Genomic DNA, 21283 nt, shown 5'->3' with positions numbered 1-21283 from the left:
AGTACTACTGCACCCTAATGTGACGATCGGAGTGATCGAGTTTCGTAAGAAAAACACCAGCCCGGGCCGCCGACGATCGAGCCCTCACCTCACGAACCGAGGATCAGGAACGCGCTCAACCAAAACAAGAGCACAATATGCACAGCGCCATCTACAACTCCCACGCTTTGTTTATGCAACCCGGAAGTGAAGGTCGCCTTCAAGATTTCCCGCCACTTCGCGTCGAACACATGTTTTGATTATTTACAACCACAACTCCGCGGCATGCGTACTACTAGTATGCAGTGCTAATGTGGTGGGAGAGTAGCGTCCCTAGGCCCTGTGTGCATCATCAGTTGTTGTATGCTGTGAGAGGTGAGGAAGTGCGTGCATGCAGTGCAATGCGATCGTAGGCTTACACTTGTCTGAGTGTAAAACTACATCTGTAGTTCCGAGATAGCGTCTTCACAGCAATTTGACAGAGTTCTTTACCTGTTTGAACAGGTTGTTCTGTACGCGACAAAATACAGCCAACGAACACCGACCCAAGTGACTGGCGACAACCTTTCTGTGGCCGAAATTTATTGCAATTTCTGCCATCATGTGGGTGCTCGTAAGGAAGTTCGACTGCAAGAATGCTCAACGAATCGATGGCTTGTCAAAGCTGACGAAAATCGAGCAGTTTCGGGAGAAGCTTGTGGATCTCTTCGATGCCCCGCTTGACCGCCAACGGCTTTTCTACGGTGGAAAGGAGGTGAGAAGGGCCTTACTTACTAATTACTTGACGTTTTAGTAGACCTCTAGTCTCGACTCTAGATTAGAATACCTGTATAATGGGCTTACTTGACTCCATATTCACGAGTTTCGAAAAAAAACACCCCACCATATTTTGTGTGTGTGTATGAGAGAGAGAGAGAGAGAGAATAGGAAAATGGTCATTCTTGTTTGAGGATTTTAGTGTCTATGTTATGTGTTCTTTGCGAGTAATGTAACTGGAGGAGTGTGACCACAACAAAAGGCAGAAATAGAATCCAGTCTGCAGGACAATTTTTCATTTGGCTAGCTTTCCTCTGACTCTAACGAACAGTTTTACACTGTATTTTCACAACGGGTGGCAGCTAGATAGTGCATGATTAACTTGACCGAAAGATCGGTCTGTATCTGTCCGTCGGGGAATGTTCCGCGGAGTCTGCGTCTGGCTTCACGGATCCCCTCCGTCTGTCTACGGAGGACAGCGTTAATGGCAAAATATAAAAAGAGTCCTCCAGACAGACGGATCTTTCTGTCTAATGATTAACGAGCTTCAATTCAGCCGCAAGACTTATCAAGTTTTATCTTTGCCCATTTTTTTTTCAAAGTTGTGACATAGATTCTACAGCATTCCGTTAAAACTTGTGACTCAATTTCATTGCTGGTGAGAAAACTTTTCCTGAGGTGCTTCATGTTCATAAAATCTTCCTGAGGATGAGAGTCACCTCGGCGGCTAAATTTTACATATAACTACATCTACTTTGTCTATGTGCATGTGTGTCTGCTGCGGGTGTGGACCGATTTAGAAGTGGATACAAATTACCTGAATTAGTAGGCCCCCACCTGAATTATTTTACCTATAAATGTAGTTGTTGAGGGCCGTAATAACAGATCCAATCCTAAGCCTGTAGAGTTACAATGTGATGTAGATTATTCTATCCGTGGGATGGTCAATTTGTGCAATCTGAATTAAATTCATTATGTTTCTATTTCCAGTGATCACTGAGCTTAGACTTGGAAGGCGTTTCTGACAGTACAAAGGCTAATATTCCAAGAATTAATTTCTCTCCGGCTGAAAGAGTTTAACTTCTTCATACTATTATTGCAAGAGTGGCATTGTGTTATTAAAGGGAAGAGTCACCAGTGGTTTAGTCAAGTGATAATATGTGACCCGCTACGACAAAAGGATCTGAAAGTCGCTGACGGCTAAGCCGAGAAAATCAAGTTTGAAGTCGCATCATCAAAGTTGGTCAAAACCATTGAATTTCTGTTTTGGGCATAATTTTACAGTCTCATGTTTTGTCTATCATCTGCCAAAATTTCGGAAGCTAAATGATCAAACGAAAAGCGTTTTTCTTGGCCATGATCTTCCCACTTTCAATGGAACAGAAACGTGTCCAAAGATTTGGATTTAGCACCGCAGATAGACTCCACCCCTAGCAACGAGGGAGTGATCTCATTGGTCAGTGTGCGACATCCTGCTTATTGATTGGTCATGCGCAGACCACTTGCGCTAGCTTGAATGAACATTGCGGAGGTTGCTAAGAGCATACCTTCTATTGTCGAGAGGTTAAAACTGTCTTACTCCCCTTGATCACAATTGCGTCCAAAAGAAAACTTTGAAGGCGGTTTTCTCGAAACAGTGATTTCCTAGACCACTCAACATGCTCCCATAAAATTATCGATATCTCCGCAACCGAGTACTTTTATGAGTCGTGTTATATATGAAATTAAAGTGGAAGAGTAAGGGAATAATGTCATGTTATTTTTAGAGATTGACCTCCCCCGACTTTCGGATCCTTTTGTTGTAGTGGGTCACATGTTTCTTTCATTTAGATTTTGCCTCCTCGTCATGCCAGTTTAAAGCCCAATTATACAAAGTTGGGCAATTTCAGAAAGAAAGAAGAGAAAGAAAAAAAAAATTGAGTTTCTTCTACTCTTCTACCGCAGCAGTCACAACTTAGACACAACACGTAGACTACTCCCTACTGATCAGTTTAATCTTGTTTTCCTTTCACGTAAAATCAAAGGCGGGATAGGTAGTTTTATTCAACAGATTCTTGTACAGTAGCCATTTTCCCCACCTTTGCTCATTCTGGTGAAGAGACATTGTTCAATGGTATTTTGAGCCAGCAGTTGCCCGCACAATTTACATGATCATCACAAGTTTTGGTTGCTTTGGGTAAGTGGGAATGTGGTTTGCCGCACATTGATACAGAGACTCCAACCCCAAGCACCTTCTGATCTGGAGATTCTCCCGCCTGAAACCCCTAGCAAACAGGAGACTCCAAGCTGATGAGCGCAAAATGCGAAGTTCCTTGCGGCCGGGGTTCTAGATGCTCCTTCATTCTATCTAAGGCTTATTTGTCAACATACGATGGCAATAAGTAAGAAATCCTTTCCAATGGGAGACACAGAGCCAGGGCAGGAGAAATTAAATCTCAAGCGGGAGAACGGGAGATTTTGCAAAAATGGGCTTTCGGCGGGAGAGTTGGAGTCTCTGTTGATATCCATTGAGTTGAGCCAGATGTGTGATTTTATAACCCAATATAAAAGAAGAGGTAATACTGTGATATAGAGAAGAAATAGAGCTATGTAAACAGGATATTGGTCTACTTGTAGGCTTGATATCCAGGAAATGAACACAAAGAGTTTGCTTATCATGTGTACACTTCTTATCCAAACCAGACACAAGGGCCATACTTGCCTGAGAAAACACTAGGACCCCCTATTCATGAAAAAAACTGCACAGATGTTTGTGAGGTTGCTGAGCTACAATAATGTTAGCTAAACTCCCCAGTAATTCTACTGGAAACTGCCAACTTGAGTAGGAATTTTCTGAAACTCTTTTTAAAACTGTGGATTTGGGAAGTGTAAATCATGTGCCAGCCAAGATTCAATTTTACAACGCATGTATGGTCACATGACTTTTGGAACCGCCAGACTGTCACCCCTGTAATCTTTTGAAACTGCCGTTGTTTGCTAATGCTATACCAATTGATAGAAGTGATCATGCATATATGTACATAAATATCTGCAATAGTGATTAAAAAAGAAGGTGCAGTTTCAGAATTCTAAAAAAACGGTGCTTCTTCTGCACACGTGTAGATCGTAGACAAAAAGATGCGGTTTCTGGAAGCGGGATTTTCTACTGTGTGAACGGTCCCTCGTGGTGCAGAATTGAGAGGGAAATGTTTGCTGTGGTGTCAAAGGTCACGTGCTAGCGAAATGCCCGAGGTGAGGTACATTGTAGGCCATAAGCTGGGACAGCCGTTCTTGTTATTGGGGCATCTTGAAAAGAGACGGCATTATCACCCCATCTATCTATTGCAGAGTTTCTCTACCGCATTGTCACATATCGTACTTTCAGGAATTGTAAGATGAAACAATCAAGTAGCCGAGGCAGGCTTCTTTTAGAGGTGCAATATAATTAAGTTAAGCCCTCCGCCAGGGTTATCCAAAGTCGTTCATTGTCCAAATGACAAGTATAGACTCACTGTCTGTGGTGTGGTATCCTTTGTTCCGGAAGACAGGGGCCAATGGGGGATCAATGCGGACCACATTCCTGGTAATTGTGCTCCCCAAGGAATGAGGTTCTGTCACTATCATTGGCTGGACGACCAAATGCTGGTTTGAACGAGGTCATTTAAAGGACCACCCCCCCCCCCTTCCTTTTACTTGTTTTGCCATTTATTAGTCTTGAGGCAGACTGAGGGACAGGCAGCGCCTGCAGGCTGTAAATCGGAATTGCAGGAGCTATGAATACCACCATGCAACATAAAGCCGTCAAGTAATTGAATCTTGTCGGGGGTATTGTTAGCTACCTTATCTTGGGAGGATTTTTGTCTCCTTTGTTAGACTTTTCTTGGCTGTAAGTGAGTCTGAAAAATTTGTCCCCTTATCAGCAGTCCAAAACTATGTAGGACTATATTTTGCATGATCTTTTGATTGAGAATTAAGAATGTTCATGTAAATTTGATGACCACTTTAAAGCCTTGTAACATGAAGGGGGTGCAAACTGTGATTCATTTTCAAGGATGCTATTTAAGTGGTGCAAGTTTGGTGAGACTTTGAAAAAAAAGATGAAAAAAAAAGGGACAGCCACTTACTGATTTCACTAGGAACCCTTGTTCAAACAATAGTTCTGGAAGAGGGCCAACGATTTTATCTTCTTTTTAAGGAGTGAATGGATCCTATTAAATGTACTATATGATAGGGGAGACTGTGGCCCTGGGGTAATTATGGCCCCACATCATAAAATGTATCATACCCCCATCTTCTAGTTGTTTTTACAACAGCTCGTACAGTAGCTGTTGCATGTGGTAGGTCAATTCTTACCAGTAGTATGCCAAACATCCATTTATTTAGCTATCAGTATTGTGATAGGAGGACCTGTTTTGTCAATTGTCAAAATCAGAGTAAAAAGCGTATTCTCCACTTTACAAAGGTAAGTGCCATATCTTCTTTTCATATAATTTCCAAATACTTTTTTGTAATGTTAGTTGGTAATGATAAACCTTGTCTGTAGTGATTATGAAACAAAACATACGATATTTTATCTATTCTTAAAACTGTAACTGCACTGTAAACAGGGTCATAGACGAACTTGACCCTCTACATCAATTTAGAAAGATAATTGAGGTTTGCTATGATTAAAAATCATTCCTATACATGCTCTCATGTAGTATTTAGTGTACTACCCGTACTTAGAATTATTTTCTTTATTACATCTTTATGAATACCCCAACCCATGAGAAAATTATGGCCCCACAAAGTCATTAACATCACTGTAATTAATATGCAAACAAGAAATTACTGGTATGTACTTTCTTTTGTAGGCTTATATTACAGGTATACATTGACTGTTACATAATAAGAATATTATTGAACTTCACTTGAATGGTAGTAATAGAAAATGTGAAAAGGGGGCCATAATTACCCTAGTTTCCCCTACATGTGTATTTGTTTATAATGTGTCTTTGTTTAATAGAGCAAGAGAGAGTGGTAGTAAGAAATTAAAAAAAAAAAGCGTTTACAAATTATTCAAACATTGGAGTGATTTTGTAAGCAAAAAGAAATACCAATCTCACTCTCTGTTGACCATAGATGTAAATGAGCATATATACTTTTAATTTGAGCACAAGCCATTATAATTGTGCTGATAACGTAGATGCTCATGAACGGGATAAACATAAATGCAACTTAACTTTGTGACTGCTCTTTAAAAAGCCGTACCTGGCTGAACAAGGGCATTTTACCCCGTGATTAAATGAAAACAAACAATCAAACAACAATTTTACTTATTTATAAAAACAAATGCAAAGAAACGTAAATGGGAAAATTGAGAAAAAATATCATAGCTGCCTTTTATTGCAGATTTTTGATGGCCGTATGAAAATTTCCCATTCCTCCTCCAATGCCTTGGGGGGCTGTTTTGTGCTGAAATCTATTTTGCCTTGACCCATTGACAGATAAACCACAGGAATGGCTCCGAGGTGTTACTTTGATTTTTCCCTGAGCTAAAGTGAATTTACGTGCGTTTTTGTGCCGAACTGTTGCCGCTGGTCTTATACCACATTTTGCTCTCTGTCATTCGGTCATTCCACGTTGGAAAGAAATGCGCAAAATCCTGTGAGAAAGGAAAACGGACAAGCAGTGTGACTTGAAATTTCAGGTCAAGTTGATATGTAATATTCCCTTATCTTCAGTATGATGTAGTGTTTTCAGAGCAAGTTCCTTTTACAACATACAAAAAACAAAATATATATATATATCACAAATGAAATAAAAGATAATGGACCTCCCTAGTTCAATGGCAGACAATTGGACTGGAGCATTGTTGGTTTTATCAAGGAGGTTTAAGAGATGGAGTTCCAACTGACTGTAATTATTCAAACAGTTGTCACTTTTCTATTGATGTACAAAAGAATTCCACAGCCTGTGCATCTGTGCCTTTGATGACAGGGTTTAATGCCGCCATCTTGCTGAGCAGTCTGAAGATTCATTTTGAACTTGAACTTGATGTTGGCTGTATTTTGCTTTTTTATCTATTAAATGAAACAAAATCTCACCTAATGATAAAGCACATTAAACAAAGGTCAATCTCTTCCAGAAATATGTGCAAAAGTGTAAATCAGAGCTGTATCATGTGAAAGTGTTTAAAACTGTACCTTCCTGGAAAGCCAGTTTTATCACTTTTCTACTTAATGCCGACAAATAAACTGATATGGAATAATCTTCAAGTATAATTCTTTATTATCAGATTAGTGTCCGGGCATGGCCAGTAGAGTAATTTTCATTTTTATTTCATCATTTTTTGCGCAATTTCTGTTCGGGCATCCCCGTGTCTTTACCATTATATATCATCTTTTATAAGTAGGGATGGCGAAAAGTAATTACCATCACAAAGACACAAAGACACAAAGACATCACAAAGTGGCTCATGATTATGCAATGAGACATGAGTCGATTGTCTTCTATCTGGGCGGCAGATCCAGTTTGCCACATGCTTCAAATACTTTCGAGTGGCGGCATCGAACCTGGCTTCAAAGGAAATACGACAGTTCTGACTCCATTCTCTTGAACCTCCTTGGTTTTATGATTTTTGTGCATTATCTTAATTATATTAAGTTCTGAAAAATGGACTGTTGTTTACTTATCAAGTTGACCTTACTTGATATTTTGAAAAAGGGCATCACACTTTGATATTGTTTTGAAATAGATTTGACAAACATTCACATTGATATCATATTCTAGTTCCATTCATTTTTATAAACAAACCAGATCTGATAGGACCTTTATTTGATGCAAGATGGTGTAAAGTTTTGATCACTTGATGACATCCTTTCAGAGCCATCAAATTTACCTGATTTTTCAGAAAACTCTCTGAAAATTGATAATCTCTTCATGTCCCGACAAGAGAACATGAAAATCTCCCTGATTTGGGAATTATTTTTGACTTATGGATGAAGTTCTTGATGCACAAGTATTGCCCTTATTGGTCTTCTGAACATCATTAATTTCTGATGTGTGAATTTCAGGGGCAGCCCTGTCCTTTTATTATTTACTCACACATTTCATCACGGGATGTCATGGTCAAACAGGGTTCTACATAACTTTTTCTTTTACCACTTGCTGGGACTGGCAAGGACTTTAGGAAATATTCAATTTGTTGCTGAGCGCTTGCACAAACATGAATTTAACTCCCTGCAGAAGGGAACAGATTTTATAATGTTTACCATGGTGATACTAATGTGCAGTTATTGTTTTCTGAATATTGTATGTGGACAACTGAACCTGAGGGAATGTTTCCCATAAATTCTAAGTTGTCTCTTTTTTTTCAGCTTTTTGTTGTTGTTTGCCAGAATGGATGTGAAGTTCTACCTTCATCCCCATGTCAAGTGTTGTGATTATATCATCTGAATTTCAATTTTTCTTCAGCAGGCTTCATACCTTGAGAATTATTTCTGGTGCAACATCATGTTCTCACACTAATGAACTCTTCTATGAAAATAAATTTCTAAAAGTACAGGATATATATCTTATGAATCTAGAATCCATTATGTACAGCTCGAAGGATTCTAAATTTCCACAGGTTATTTCATCACTTTTTGTTATGAATGAACAAGTGCACAATTACTACTCAACAGTCTTCTTCTTACCACCTGCCATCCATTAGAACCAACCTTAAACACAATACACTTGCTTTCGCTGGACCAAAATATTGAAATTCTTTAGCCTATTCTCTTCAACAAACCACAAGCCTCAAAACATTCTAATACAAATTAAAACTAAGTCTTCTGAGTAAATATGTTACAATGTAACTAGCCTTTATAATCCTATACCAGATATCTGGACACTTTTACCCTATAAGGTAATCTTATATGAACTTTTACATGGTATATTATTCATGTGGAATTCCTATTCATTTTAATTCCACTGTTTATTTTTTCTCTTTCTTTCTTTCTTTTTCTTCCCCCTCTCTTCCCCCTTCGGTTCTGACTTTATTTCCTCTATTTCTCTCGTTCTCTCCTTCTCTCTTTATCATTCATGTTCACTACCTTTAAGATGTAAATATGTACAAGTTATGTAAGTATGTTTCAGGAGTCTGTATATATGTTATATTCTCAATTACTCTGTACATAATTATGAATATTGCTCATCATGGTGACCTACAAATTTTATAAGCTATGCTTTTTAGTTGGGTCACCCCATTTCCGTTTGTATAAGTACCCTATATTCTGTCAATTCATGCTGATATGGGTCATTCCATGAAGTTGGGTACACAATGGGCAGTACTGTTCATCATGTTATGTATCTGTTTTCAGAGGTCCCAACAAAAGTTATTTTAATCTAATATCCACATTGTCTGATTAATGAGGAGTGATAGAATATATTATCAAAAGGGCATAGTTGAGACTTTATGAAAATCCCGTTTTTTGATGATTAAAAATGTTATTTTTTTGTAATTTTTGTGTTTCTTTTGTGACATCAAAACATTGTTTGTGTTGTTTGAATATTAAATAAATACAATTTACAGTAAAGAAAAATGAGTTGTGTATTTATTCACATTATTAACTCTCATAGTCGGCACTAATAGACAATTCCCCAATGAAGAGGTTTTTCTTGGAAAATTACCTCTTATGAGATCATGTTACTATCGTAACATTTCGTGTCCGCGAAATGGTAATGAGGATTAAATATTTGCGAGTGGAAAACTGCAGAAATACGAGAGAAACATGGCAAGAAATGTCTTATATATGTTTGTTGTCAATGGATCTTTAAAACTGTGAAAAGAAACAATCGCGTTTGACTGCTTTTGGAAAATACGGAGGAATAAGGTGCTTGTATATTTTCTTCGTGTCCGTGGAAAAAGTTACGATGGGAACAATTCTCCACGATCCATTCGGCAAATGACGTACGCTCACGAGTTGACGACACATTGCCCGGGTTTCCGGATGATGCGACTTGAATGTGACGAGTGCGATCGGCTTGCAGACGACCGGTTAGAACAGCTCAAGCCGCTTTTGTGTTTCGTGGGCAGCTGTTACGATGGAAACGACGTGTCGCTTTTGACAAGGTAGGCTAGCTATCTTTCTCATGTTCTGACATGATCGTATCGTACTTATATTACACTTTATGATCGATATTTCGTAGATTATACCCACAGTTAACGAAATTGTGTGGGCAGAGCCTCGAAGAATATTTCATTAAAAAAAAAACCACAATCGGCGCGAGTAAAGTAATTCGTAATGATATTGCATCTTTAGTCCCACTCGTGTCTTTTTATGTAAGTAAATACATGTAGTTGATTACACATGGAAGTCTGGTGGTAAACGACGACATCAGCGCCCTTTAGTAGTATCGAGTCTAGACTAGTATGACCAAGGAGGTACTACGCTTGCCTAGTACCTCCTTGGGGCTTGGTATGACCTCTTGCTGTAGTATAAGACTTCCTTATTGAGTTATCACCACATAAACCAAACGTAATTTATTGGTGAGATAGTTTGCTGAGAACAAGGTTCCACAAGGACAGGCGCATGCAGAAGAACGTCGCACGCTATTCTCGACGATATTTCCGTATGGGATGACCTCATCGAGAGTGTGACAACACGATGTCAATATGCAGGATTTATAGCACATTCTGAGCTAAATTTTAGGTCATTTAGAAAATAAAATATTTCACTAAGGAGGCTGACAATCGCTAGTTTACCGAAACTAGGGGCCCTCAACCATACAAGTTACTACTAATATGACACTAGTCTCTGTCTATCTTACAAACGGCAAAATTTGCACATGAAGTTTACTTCGCTAGTGTTTCTAAGTTTAAAAATGACCATTTAATCGCAGAGGGCACCCTTCAAAATACAATTCAAATAATGCCATTAATATACAACCCAATATAAATTTGAGGTACAGTGGAAACTCGATATAAAGATCAGTGTTCTACTGTTCTTTATAACAAGATTCCCCTGTATTAAAAAATGTAGTGTTCATATTTACCTAGAAGGTTGCCAGAATATATATTGTAATCTGCAAATCATATTTGAACTACATTTCAGTTTTAATTTTATTTTAATTTTAATGTTGTCTTTTCCCCCCTACAGCCCCCCCCCCCCCCCCTCCTTCCAACTTATGATTACTTCAAGTTCAGGCTGGTTAAACACCGATAGACATGGCTAAGAAAAAGCCTTTCCATCTTCGGTTGCGATGTAGTATTGATTCGGAGGCCCGGAAGCCCTCAAAAAAACAGTCAACAGTAAAGTTAGTAAACAGTAATGAAGCTGCTTCCCGAACAACAAAGTGGCGACATAAGTTGAAGGCCAACAACCCACAAGAATACACAAAATTGTTGAAAAAAGCTGCGGAATATAACAAGTTACAGAGGATCGAAATGTCCCTAGCGGAGTCCACCTTAAAGAAGAGAAATATCTCCACTGAAGAGAAGGAAAAGTCTGAAAAGTTCCTAGAACAAAAGAAGCGGTGTAATGCGACTGCAGCTCTGCGAATGAGGAAAATGAGAGCAAAGAAAAAGGAGGAGCAACTACGGCTTCAATCAAACAAAATGAAACAAACACCTAGCACCAGAGCTCAAGACAAAAGGCAAAAAGAAAAATTACAAGCACAGGCAAGAAAGAAGCGAGAGAGACGAGCAGCAATGTCAAAAGAAGAACATGAGCAATACAACGCAATGCGACGAGAGAAATACAAGCAGAAAAAAGAAAAAGAAAAGCTTATGTGGATTGAATCGCAGAAGCTCAAGGCTCGAGAAGCAGAGCTAAAGAAAGAAGAGGAACGTTTGAAAGAAATTGCAGAGGCATTCGATCAGAAACATGCGGAGTTGGAAGTCACTCGCAAGAAACTCTCATCTGCAGGATGTGACGTGAGAAGTTCTTCGGCTAGAAGAAAAAGTTTGGAGAGAGTAAGGGCAGTTATGCCACAAGACCGAGAAAAGTGTGTTTCTACGATGATAGATCTATTTCAGAAGTCCTCTCCAAAAAAGCGTGCAGCACTGAAGAAGAGAGGAATGCACACTGGCCTTGAGGATGCCCATCATGAAGTCCAAAATCTCCTGACATCAAGCATTAGTGAGGAAATGGGCAGACTAAAGAGGAGCAAGAAGAAGAAAGACCTAGAAAAAAGAAGGAATATTGCTGCATCACTAAAGATCTTGAGCAAGTACCGACTTCAGAAAAAAGGATCGGCTCTCTTGCAGATGGGCCGCAAGATCATCTCCTCGGCAAGCAAGAAGAAGCAAATGCACGACAAGAGAAAGCTGTCCCCAGAGGTAGCAAGCGCAGTCATCTCGTTCTACGAAGAATCAGCCATCGACCTGCCTGATAAGAAAATGGTATCCATGAAGACCATGAAAAATATTCGATATCTTCAACAGTCAGTGGCGGCTTTGTTCTTGAAGTTCAAATCACAGAATCCAGACATGAAAGTAGGTGCAAAAACATTCTACAGCCTCCGGCCACATCATGTAAAGCTCCAAGGATCAATCAAATTCAGGGCATGTTTGTGCGAATACTGCACAAATATTGAGTTGAAGGCAACAGCAATTAATAATTTAGCACACAGTTACGGAATGAAGTCCTTCTTTGATGGCGTTCACTCAGTGAATCGCGTCACAATGTGTCCCAAGTCTGAAGGAGCGAAGACGTACATGCGACATTGCTCCGAGAGGAAATGCAAAGAATGTGGTCCCAAATTGTTGAGATCTTACCTGAGACCGCTGGTGGAAAAACACGGCCCTAAGCATATGACATGGAAGAAATGGATTCGGGTCAGAGTGGACGAGAATGGGAAGACGATCACCAAGCAACAGATTGTCACCAACGACGGGACAGTATCTCAATGTCTGGAGGAACTTGAAGGGGAGACGGTCACTATCAGTAAGCATCTGCATAGTGCGTCTTGGCAATCTCAGCAGTTTGCTACACTTACCAAGGACATGCCAAACAACTGGGTCGTCATGGTCTTGGACTTTGCAGAGAACTTTGTATGCAAGTACCAAGACGAAATACAAAGCGCACATTGGTATCACACAAACGTCACAATCCACCCTATTGTTTGCTATCACAGATGTCCAACATGTGATGAGACAATGCAGGAGTCACTCGTCTTCATAACAGGCGATAATCGACATACATATCATGCAGTGCACCAGTTCATGTCACAGGCAGTACAGCATCTCCGGCAAAACATGGAAATTGACAAGATCATCAGATTTACAGATCAATGTGCAGCCCAATACAAAAGTAGAGGACCATTCAAGGACATTGCTCTTGCACAGCAACATTACCAAGTTCCAGTAGAGCATCACTATTTTGGTGCCAGACATGGGAAAGGTCCGAGCGATGGGGAAACGGCTGTTGTGAAACGACAAGCTTCATTAGCTATTAGTTCTGGGCGTAAAGTAATGAACAATGCAAAAGATGTATATGAGTTCTGCCAAGATGAATTGACAATACAACCAAGCCAAGCCGAATGTCTCCACTTTCAACGGAAAGTGTTCTTCGTAGAGGAAATGAATCACAACAGAGATCACAAGGACGTCCAGACCATCAAGGGCACCAGGCAACTGCACTGTGTAAAGGGTGAAAGCAGTGGACGGCTGTGGACAAGGAACCTGTCTTGTTTCTGTAAAGGCTGTGTTCTCGGGAATCAGCAGTGTGACAGCAGAGGGACTGTAGATGACTGGAAAAGTGAAAAGCTGTTTGCTGCTACGATTGAGACATCTCATGGTAAGAACTAAATTAACCTTAATATTTACCTAGAAGGTTGCCAATATATATATTCATTTAGTATTATTGACTAATGCTAGTTATTTGTGATCCAAGCAGAAAGTTTTCAAACAGACCCATCTTATTCATTGGTTGTTTTAAAGTCAGTGGTTAATATTGTGGGTCGATTTAAAAAATTGTACAACTGCGATGTCTAAGCAGTGTAACAATGTTCAAGTGGATGAATAAACGGCCAAGAATATAAAAGTTTTGAAAATCCTGCCTTCACTATCCAGATTTCTATGAATAAAGAATGAACCATTTCAGTAACAGTTTATTCAACACTATAGCCAATGGGGAAATTTGAGCATCGTAAAACAGTCATTGCAAATTTACATTTTTGCAGTAGTATTTAAATTATCATTTTCACAGCAATTTTTGCAGGGCTTCATTTCTACACTATATCAGATTTACTAGTAGCACGTGGGACCATGTAGCTCAGATTTTTTTCAACTGGATTCATTGTTAACCAATGCCTTTAACATATATTTCTGTAAGTCCAGGGTTTTTGAAAGATGTTCTTAAACTTATAACTCATGAATTGCTGCTGCACATTACACCATTGTCTTGCCATACGCTGCCACGATGACCAAATGTTGTTCTATACTACAGAGTTAAATATGTGCGCACTATCTGTACATATTTTTCTTTGGATAGACCAATGTTTTTGTTCGTTACAGAGTGGTACAACAGCAAAATTGTGTAAGTGTGAGGTGTTCTTTACAGATACAGGTGATACTGAAGACCCGTCTTCCATGACTGTTGCAGATGATGACTTGGATGCTGACGGCCCGTCTTCCATGACTGATGCAGATGATTACTGGGAAAGCGAATCCTCCCCTTCCTCTTCACCTGTGAAACAACTGCATGTTACCGGTTTGTACAAATCAGTAATATCGCTGTTTATGTTTTCTTCAACCCTTTTTTATATTAGGGAGTTAATTTTGGCGATATGAAAAACAGTTTATTTGTCCCTCGGATGAAACATTTAAGGTAGCCAATGCCTTTTGCAGAGCCCACAAAATGCCCCAATCATTGTTTGAAACCAAAGATATTAGTATTTGGGCAATATCTGTGAAATTTCGAAATCAAAAGTTGTGTAGAATTCAAAAGATAACAGTTGTAGTGTAGTCGGCATTCAAGCAACAACAGTGCATTTATCGTTCGGGGACTGTAATATAATACTTAAAATCCAAATAATAATGTCAGTAGGTATACGAATGTCATAGTAAAGAATTCACTTATTTCTTTTTGCTGTATTTTTAGTGATAAAATATACCATGAACATGATCAATCGATCAAACAGGTCTGTAAAAGGTAGACTAAGTCTAGAATAAATGTAAGGCCTTATAATAAATATACCAAAATAATTTGAATCATAGTTTTCAACTTAACTCCATAAATAAAGTTGCACAGAGGTTTCACAATATTGTCTGCTTGAATACTGTAGTGTTCCCACTAATTCTGACAAATTTCATGCAAAAGTCATTGTCTACCATTAAGGTCTTTTTTATGTATAATCTTCAACTTTCACAGATAACGTGGTCATAGGTGTTCCAACTTCCCACCCGCCTTCTACGTCTGACAGACAGCTTCCCGTTGAAGTCCCAACTTCTAACTTGCTGTCTACTGGTACTGAGCTTCATGTTGAAGACCAAACCTCTCACTCGTCAACGTGTGACACACAGCTTCACATGGAACTCCCTACTTCTCACTCGCCATCTACTGCTGGCACTCGGGTTCATGTTACAGGTTTGTAAAAATTATTTTTTACATCTCAACTTTCAAAGTTCAATTCAAGATTCAAATAATTTACTATCATGCACTGAAGCATAGAAATCATTTCAAATTTTCTGATATATACAAAGGAAAAAAATGGCAAGTGGTATAATGTTAACAAATGTACTTAAGATTTTACTTGTTCTAATCATTGAAATTGGTCCCTGCACATGTATTGATGTTCTTGGCAATTTAGGTTTTAACAATCATAGCGCACATGGATTGGAACCCCACCAGCATGAACCCAAACACATGCGCACACACACACATTTATACATACCTCACAAATGAACACACACCTGCAAATGTCCCCATTTTTAACGCTTAAGTCCACCCACACCAAAATACTGATGTGCACTTAAACACCTCAGTGACCTCACCCACTGCAATGCGTATGTATCCACGTGCACTTACAGCATGGAGTCAGCATGAACACACACGTGGGACACATGCTCACCTGCACCCAATTCTAGTCCCAAAATGTCTGTGTTATTTATGTTTAAAGTTAATATACCCAATTGCACATGCAATATATTATGTACATGTGAAGGGATATTTTTTTCCCAACAAGTTAATCACACCTCCACTTTATGCATATTTAGGGAGGCTGTTACAAGATTTATGGAGAGACATACCAGTTCAATTCTGTTCAAATGAGTTTTTCTGTGGATCAAAATTCTCTTTCAGAATAACTATGTCTGAATGCAGGAGGATGTATGTCTTCTTTCATATTAAAGATCACTGGAGATCCTTTTACTGATTATGTTACGTGCAGTACTGGTTATCTGAGAATTGTCTATTGGTGACAGTTTTCTTCTATTTTGCAAAAGCATTGTTACTTTATAATTTTAGATATTCTATCTTTATTCATATATACAGCTTATCGCCAAACTCAGGACCTTCAAACTGGGGATTTTGTTGCCGTTGTATATGGTAAGACGTGGTGGGTCGGAGAAGTCCTGGAGCTGAAAGGAGAAGATGCACATATCAACTTCTTACTCAATAAGGGTGATAACAAGTACTCTTGGCCAGACAAACCGGAGCAAGACTGGATTCGGAGAACTGGGATCTTTGCCATCTTCCCCTCTCCACCAATTCCTGTGTCCTCAAGACATCTTGGATTTGAAGAAAACACTTTTCGTTCACTGGCAACTAGAATCGACACATTCATCAATCTTGAAGAATAGGATTAGTAGGACAGGATGCTGCATTTTAGAACAGGAACATGTATATGTGAATTAAAACAGCCTCAGGACAGCTTTGGCATTCTTCAAATTTTCTAAAATGTTTTATTGGAAGAGTATATGTAAGGAATAAAATACAATGTTTAATGGTGAAAATTCACCTTCCGTATCTCATTCCATTGTATGTTTGCCTTTTTTCATTCTTCCCATGAAAGATATTAAAATTAGCAAATGCCGAAGCTGTTTCGATCCTTTTATGTTATGAGGCACTACTGGCCAGGATCTCCTGCACATCATTCAGTGTAGAGTCTTAGTGCTGTAGTATTCGGTTATTTTAAAACCCAGTTAACCTACTTCAAAAATATGGTTGTGTTTCGGTCATATAATGTACAAATTTTTATACAGGTTGTACATATTCCTTCATTATTTTGCAGGTAATATTTATAGTGATAATTTTACTCGTAATTCTATTTGTAATAATATTTTCAGAACATAATGAGAATCAAAACAGTTATCCAAACCCAAACCATTTTGACCAAAGACGGTTTGGTTACTGCTTTGTTAACCTTTTTACTACAGCACTAGTGTAGACGTGCAGGACTGCGCTGCAGTCATCAGCTGAGGAGCTAGTAGCATGTGGCCTCAACTAGAACAAAATGCAAATGAAAGTATGGGTTATTTGGAATTTTTCATGTGAAAAATGAAGTTTGAATTCTGAATCAAAACATTGATTGAAAAACAAACACACATGCTCATATAAAAAACTGTTGACAACTCATGAGAAACAGGAAAATCTTAAATCAACAAGATATTGTTATAATTCATGGTTTAGGAACTTAATTTTTAATTCATTTAATAGAATTGATATTTGTATGCTAATCAGAAATCAAGTTTTTATGTGACATTACTTTAATACTAAATAGAATGACACAAGTTAACAATACAGGGGAACCGAGAACAAGATTCTTAAATTTCTTGGGACCATCAAAGTTAGATTGCTGTATTGAATCCTTGATAGTATCAGGGCTATTATACATAAGTATTATGAGTATAGGGAACTTCATTATAGTGAGGTCCTTAAGACCATATAAATTAGTGTGTTATATTGTAAATATGTTCTACTAGTAACACAAAAGAATACAAAGAAGTGGGACAAGAAAGATTACATTGTAGTAGTGGAGTTCGTCAGATCAGTGTTCTACTGTTCTTTATAACAAGATTCCCCTGTATTAAAAAATGTAGTGTTCATCACAACGGTGATGGCAAAGAAATTCAAAGTTAGAATTCCTGTAATAACTTCAAAACTTGAACAAAAGCAAAATGCAGGCACTATGTGACTAAAATTAAAAGTATTGTAATAAAATAGTATCAATATAATGTACATGCAAGAATATGGATGTAAATATAAAAGTCACTGTAACTTGAAAACGCATTGATAAACCAATACAAGAACTGGAGTGCCAAAAATATTAGTAAGGTAACATGCAAGAAAATGTGAATATGAGTTGTAACAAAATCTGAAGATATTGGGAATTTCATTTTGAATTAATGAATAAAATTATAATTCTGTCGTTCAATATGTCATTGTGATAGGCATGCACATTAAATTTGAGCCTACCCAGACTACATGCATCAAGTTTTCTGTAATCTGTACATTGTGTAGGAGGAAAGATAATCTTTCAAAGAAGGGTAAACGATTGTAATTAATTAAAATTATCCATGTGATTGCTTATTTTTGTTCAATTAAAAGCTGTTCTTGAAGAAAATCAAACAAAAATAATGAGATACATGCATTATTTGAGTAAAACTAGCAATTTGATGTTTCACGTGTAACAGGACGCCGGTATCTTGGTGTCTTTGTTACATGTGAAACCACCAAATAAACTTTGGGACAAATACATTATGATTATAAGAATAAAATTCTTATATATATCTTTATATAATTATTCTCAGTCATTACTTGAAATTTAAAAATGTTGAAAGTCTGATAAATCGAAAGACAAATTTATTGTTTCACATGTAACAGGACACCAGAATCTTTGTGTAATTGTTACATGTGAAACCTTAAAATGAAGTTTGGGCAAATAGTCATTTTGTATATGTGTCCGCATCTTTACTCTCCGATCTTATTTAAACATTAACCTGTCCTCTTATGCTTCACTCTATTTCCTTTATTATTCATGCTACATTTAAAAGAATATTAACAAATAGGACACTATTTTAGTGTTTCACATGTAACGGGACACCGGTATCTTGGTGTCTTTGTTACATGTGAAACCACCAAATAAACTTTGGGACAAATACATTATAATTATAAGAATAAAATTCTTATATATATCTTTATATAATTATTCTCAGTCATTACTTGAAATTTAAAAATGTTGAAAGTCTTATAAATCGAGAGACAAATTTATTGTTTCACATGTAACAGGACACCATAATCTCTGTGTAATTGTTACCTGTGAAACCTTAAAATGAAGTTTGGGCAAATAGTCATTTTCTGTATGTCCGCATCTTTACTCTCCGATCTTATTTAAACATCAACCTGTCCTCTTATGCTTCACTCTATTTCCTTTATTATTCATGCTACATTTAAAAGAATATTAACAAATAGGACACTATTTTAGTGTTTCACATGTAACAGGACACCAGAAAATCTGTGTAATTGTTACATGTGAAACCGTAAATGAAGTTTTGGGCAAAGTAGTCATTTTTGTATGTCATTTTGCATATTTATTTTCTGATCTTATAAACATTAGCATGTCCCCCTATGGCTCACCATATTTCCTGAATTATTCATGCTTCATTTCAAAGAATATTAACAAAAAGGACTATGTTTCAGTGTTTCACATGTAACAGGACACCGGAATCTTTGTGTAATCGTTACATGTGAAACCTCAAACAAGGTTTTGGGAAAATAGAGTCTTTTTGTATTTGTTAACCTTTTCACTTTCTGATCCTATTTAGGCATTAGCATGTCCTCTTATACTTCACCCTGTTTCCAGTATTAGTTGTGCAGCATTTCAAAGATATATTTACATTAAGATTGAATTTCAAAATTGACCCCTAAAACTGTCTGCAGACCTTTCTAATAAGAAAATGTTGTAGGATTTTTAACATTTTTAACTTTCGATTGGTATTTTTTGCTGTTGCTGGTGTGGAAAGAGTCACAACATACTTTCCAAATATTTCTTGATTTATAAATATCTTGTGGCAAACTAAGAGAAAAAGCAGATTTTCTTCAGATCAAATTGGAAGGTTGGTGTCCCTGTTACATGTGAAACAAGTGGGCGTTATCTTGAATGTGTGATGATGTGTAGTGGCTACGCTGCAAGATTCAAACTTCTAATAGTTTGTTTGATATACTCCATGTATCTATGTTTCTTGAGATGACAATAACTAAGCTCTGCATTAGTTTTGAAATTTTGAGCCTCATGTCACACTTTGTGTACCCAACTTCATGGAATGACCCATATATTACTGTAATGTTATGTGTCAATATATAAACAACAATGCAATGTAAAAATGGAAATGAAACGAATAATTAATTCAAATTCAAATTCAAATACTATGTTAAAATATATAAGGGCAGTTACTGTTTAGAGATTTGGTTAAAAATCTGAAGTTTAAAAAGCAATGCAAGTTTTAAATTCAATTTAAGAATAATTCTTTTGTATCAGCTCACAAATTGTGTGACATTCTTGACTCACAGAAAGAAAGTAATGGTTAGAATATCACTTGGGTATTTATAAAGTCTTCATTTCAATATTTTGTGATCATCTGAGACTAGAGGTCAGGGTTGATTTGTAAAATTTCTGTGCTTGCGCTACAGCTCAAAGAAAAAAAAAATCAAATATATTTAGAGGAGAGTTATAGATTTATCAGCAAGAAAAAGAATGACCAAGTCCTCATGTGTTGATTACGTTCTTGTGTTTGCAAAGCAGTGTCCAATTTGAATTAAATAGAACTAGAGAAGCACTTTGAGAGCGTAGACCTCCACCAAGCAGCTCATTTCCACCACTGATATTGTTCTTCCGTAGAGATCAGTGATTTCTAATATGCATGCTGAAAGTCGCCCGATTTCCCAATATATCACCTTTTGTTATGTCATCAACTTCCAGCTGCGCGGCTCGCCTTGCCCTGGAAACTAGAGCACGCGCTAATGGTGCGCGTATGAAGACCTCAAAAATGTGCAGCTTGAACTCACAAGTTCATTGACCTTACCTGCCAAAATATTTAAAATCCTTCATAAAATCCACAAAAATTTCTGGATTACTACCAAAATTTAATCATCTGTTGCTTGGGTCATTTTTAACCTTTCCTGCAAGTTTCATCCAAATCTGTTCACTACTTTTTGAGTTATTTTGCACACGGTCAAACAAACAAACAGTAATGAAAATATAACCTCCTCCCTTGGTGGAGGTATTATGATAGCAGTTTTCATTGTTACCACTGGAGAACGACTAACAAGCTCTCACACCCCATTTAAAGGGATCGTATAGTTTTGATTGAGACTTAACTTCAGGTTTTTATCATTTTTTGGTGAGATGTGAGAAACCTCTTATGAAATATGAAAGAGCATATAATTCCATGAGGATTTCAACGTTTATTTGATGAAAATTGATTTTGAAATGGCTGAGATATCCAAAACAGAGCAATTCTAATAAAATGTGGGACCCACATTTTATTGCGATCGTTTTGTTTTACTTTGTTTTTGGATGTTTCAGCTATTCCAAACCCGATTTTCATCAAATAAACTTTGAATTCCTCTTAAAATTGTATGCCCTGTACTATTTCATAAGTGTT

General features: G+C 37.6%; 2 protein-coding genes across 2 annotated transcripts in view; both read left to right on the top strand.

Moving 5' to 3' along the window:
- The first annotated feature begins 261 nt into the window (after nucleotides 1–261).
- Nucleotides 262–21283, top strand: part of LOC139718938 (E3 ubiquitin-protein ligase UHRF1-like) — a 41922-nt gene continuing 20900 nt past the window's right edge. The window contains exon 1 of the mRNA XM_071630385.1: nucleotides 262–733. Coding sequence (XP_071486486.1) covers nucleotides 581–733 — 153 coding nt within the window. The 5' untranslated portion in view covers nucleotides 262–580. The remainder of the gene's footprint in view (nucleotides 734–21283) is intronic.
- Nucleotides 10864–19576, top strand: LOC139719060 (uncharacterized). The gene is made up of 4 exons (XM_071630503.1): nucleotides 10864–13475; nucleotides 14241–14390; nucleotides 15051–15266; nucleotides 16173–19576. Exons 1-4 carry the CDS (start codon nucleotides 10904–10906, stop codon nucleotides 16478–16480), a joined length of 3246 nt encoding a protein of 1081 aa, XP_071486604.1. The 5' UTR covers nucleotides 10864–10903; the 3' UTR covers nucleotides 16481–19576.

This window comes from Diadema antillarum, unplaced genomic scaffold (genome assembly GCF_040938485.1).
Source record: "Diadema antillarum isolate AM-2024a unplaced genomic scaffold, OU_Dant_1.0 scf00000103, whole genome shotgun sequence".
Lineage (NCBI taxonomy): Eukaryota > Metazoa > Echinodermata > Echinoidea > Diadematoida > Diadematidae > Diadema > Diadema antillarum.
The sequence above is the reverse complement of the archived record's forward strand: the minus strand, read 5'-3'. Positions and strand labels throughout refer to the sequence as shown.

What these genes read in the sequence shown, in the direction of transcription:
- LOC139719060 (XM_071630503.1), top strand. Translation starts at nt 10,904, where the DNA reads ATGGCTAAGAAAAAGCCTTTCCATCTTCGGTTGCGATGTAGTATTGAT. An exon ending in TACGATTGAGACATCTCATG is followed by an intron (nt 13,476 to 14,240) that starts GTAAGAACTAAA and finishes TGTTCTTTACAG; the next exon opens with ATACAGGTGATACTGAAGAC. An exon ending in CACTCGGGTTCATGTTACAG is followed by an intron (nt 15,267 to 16,172) that starts GTTTGTAAAAAT and finishes TCATATATACAG; the next exon opens with CTTATCGCCAAACTCAGGAC.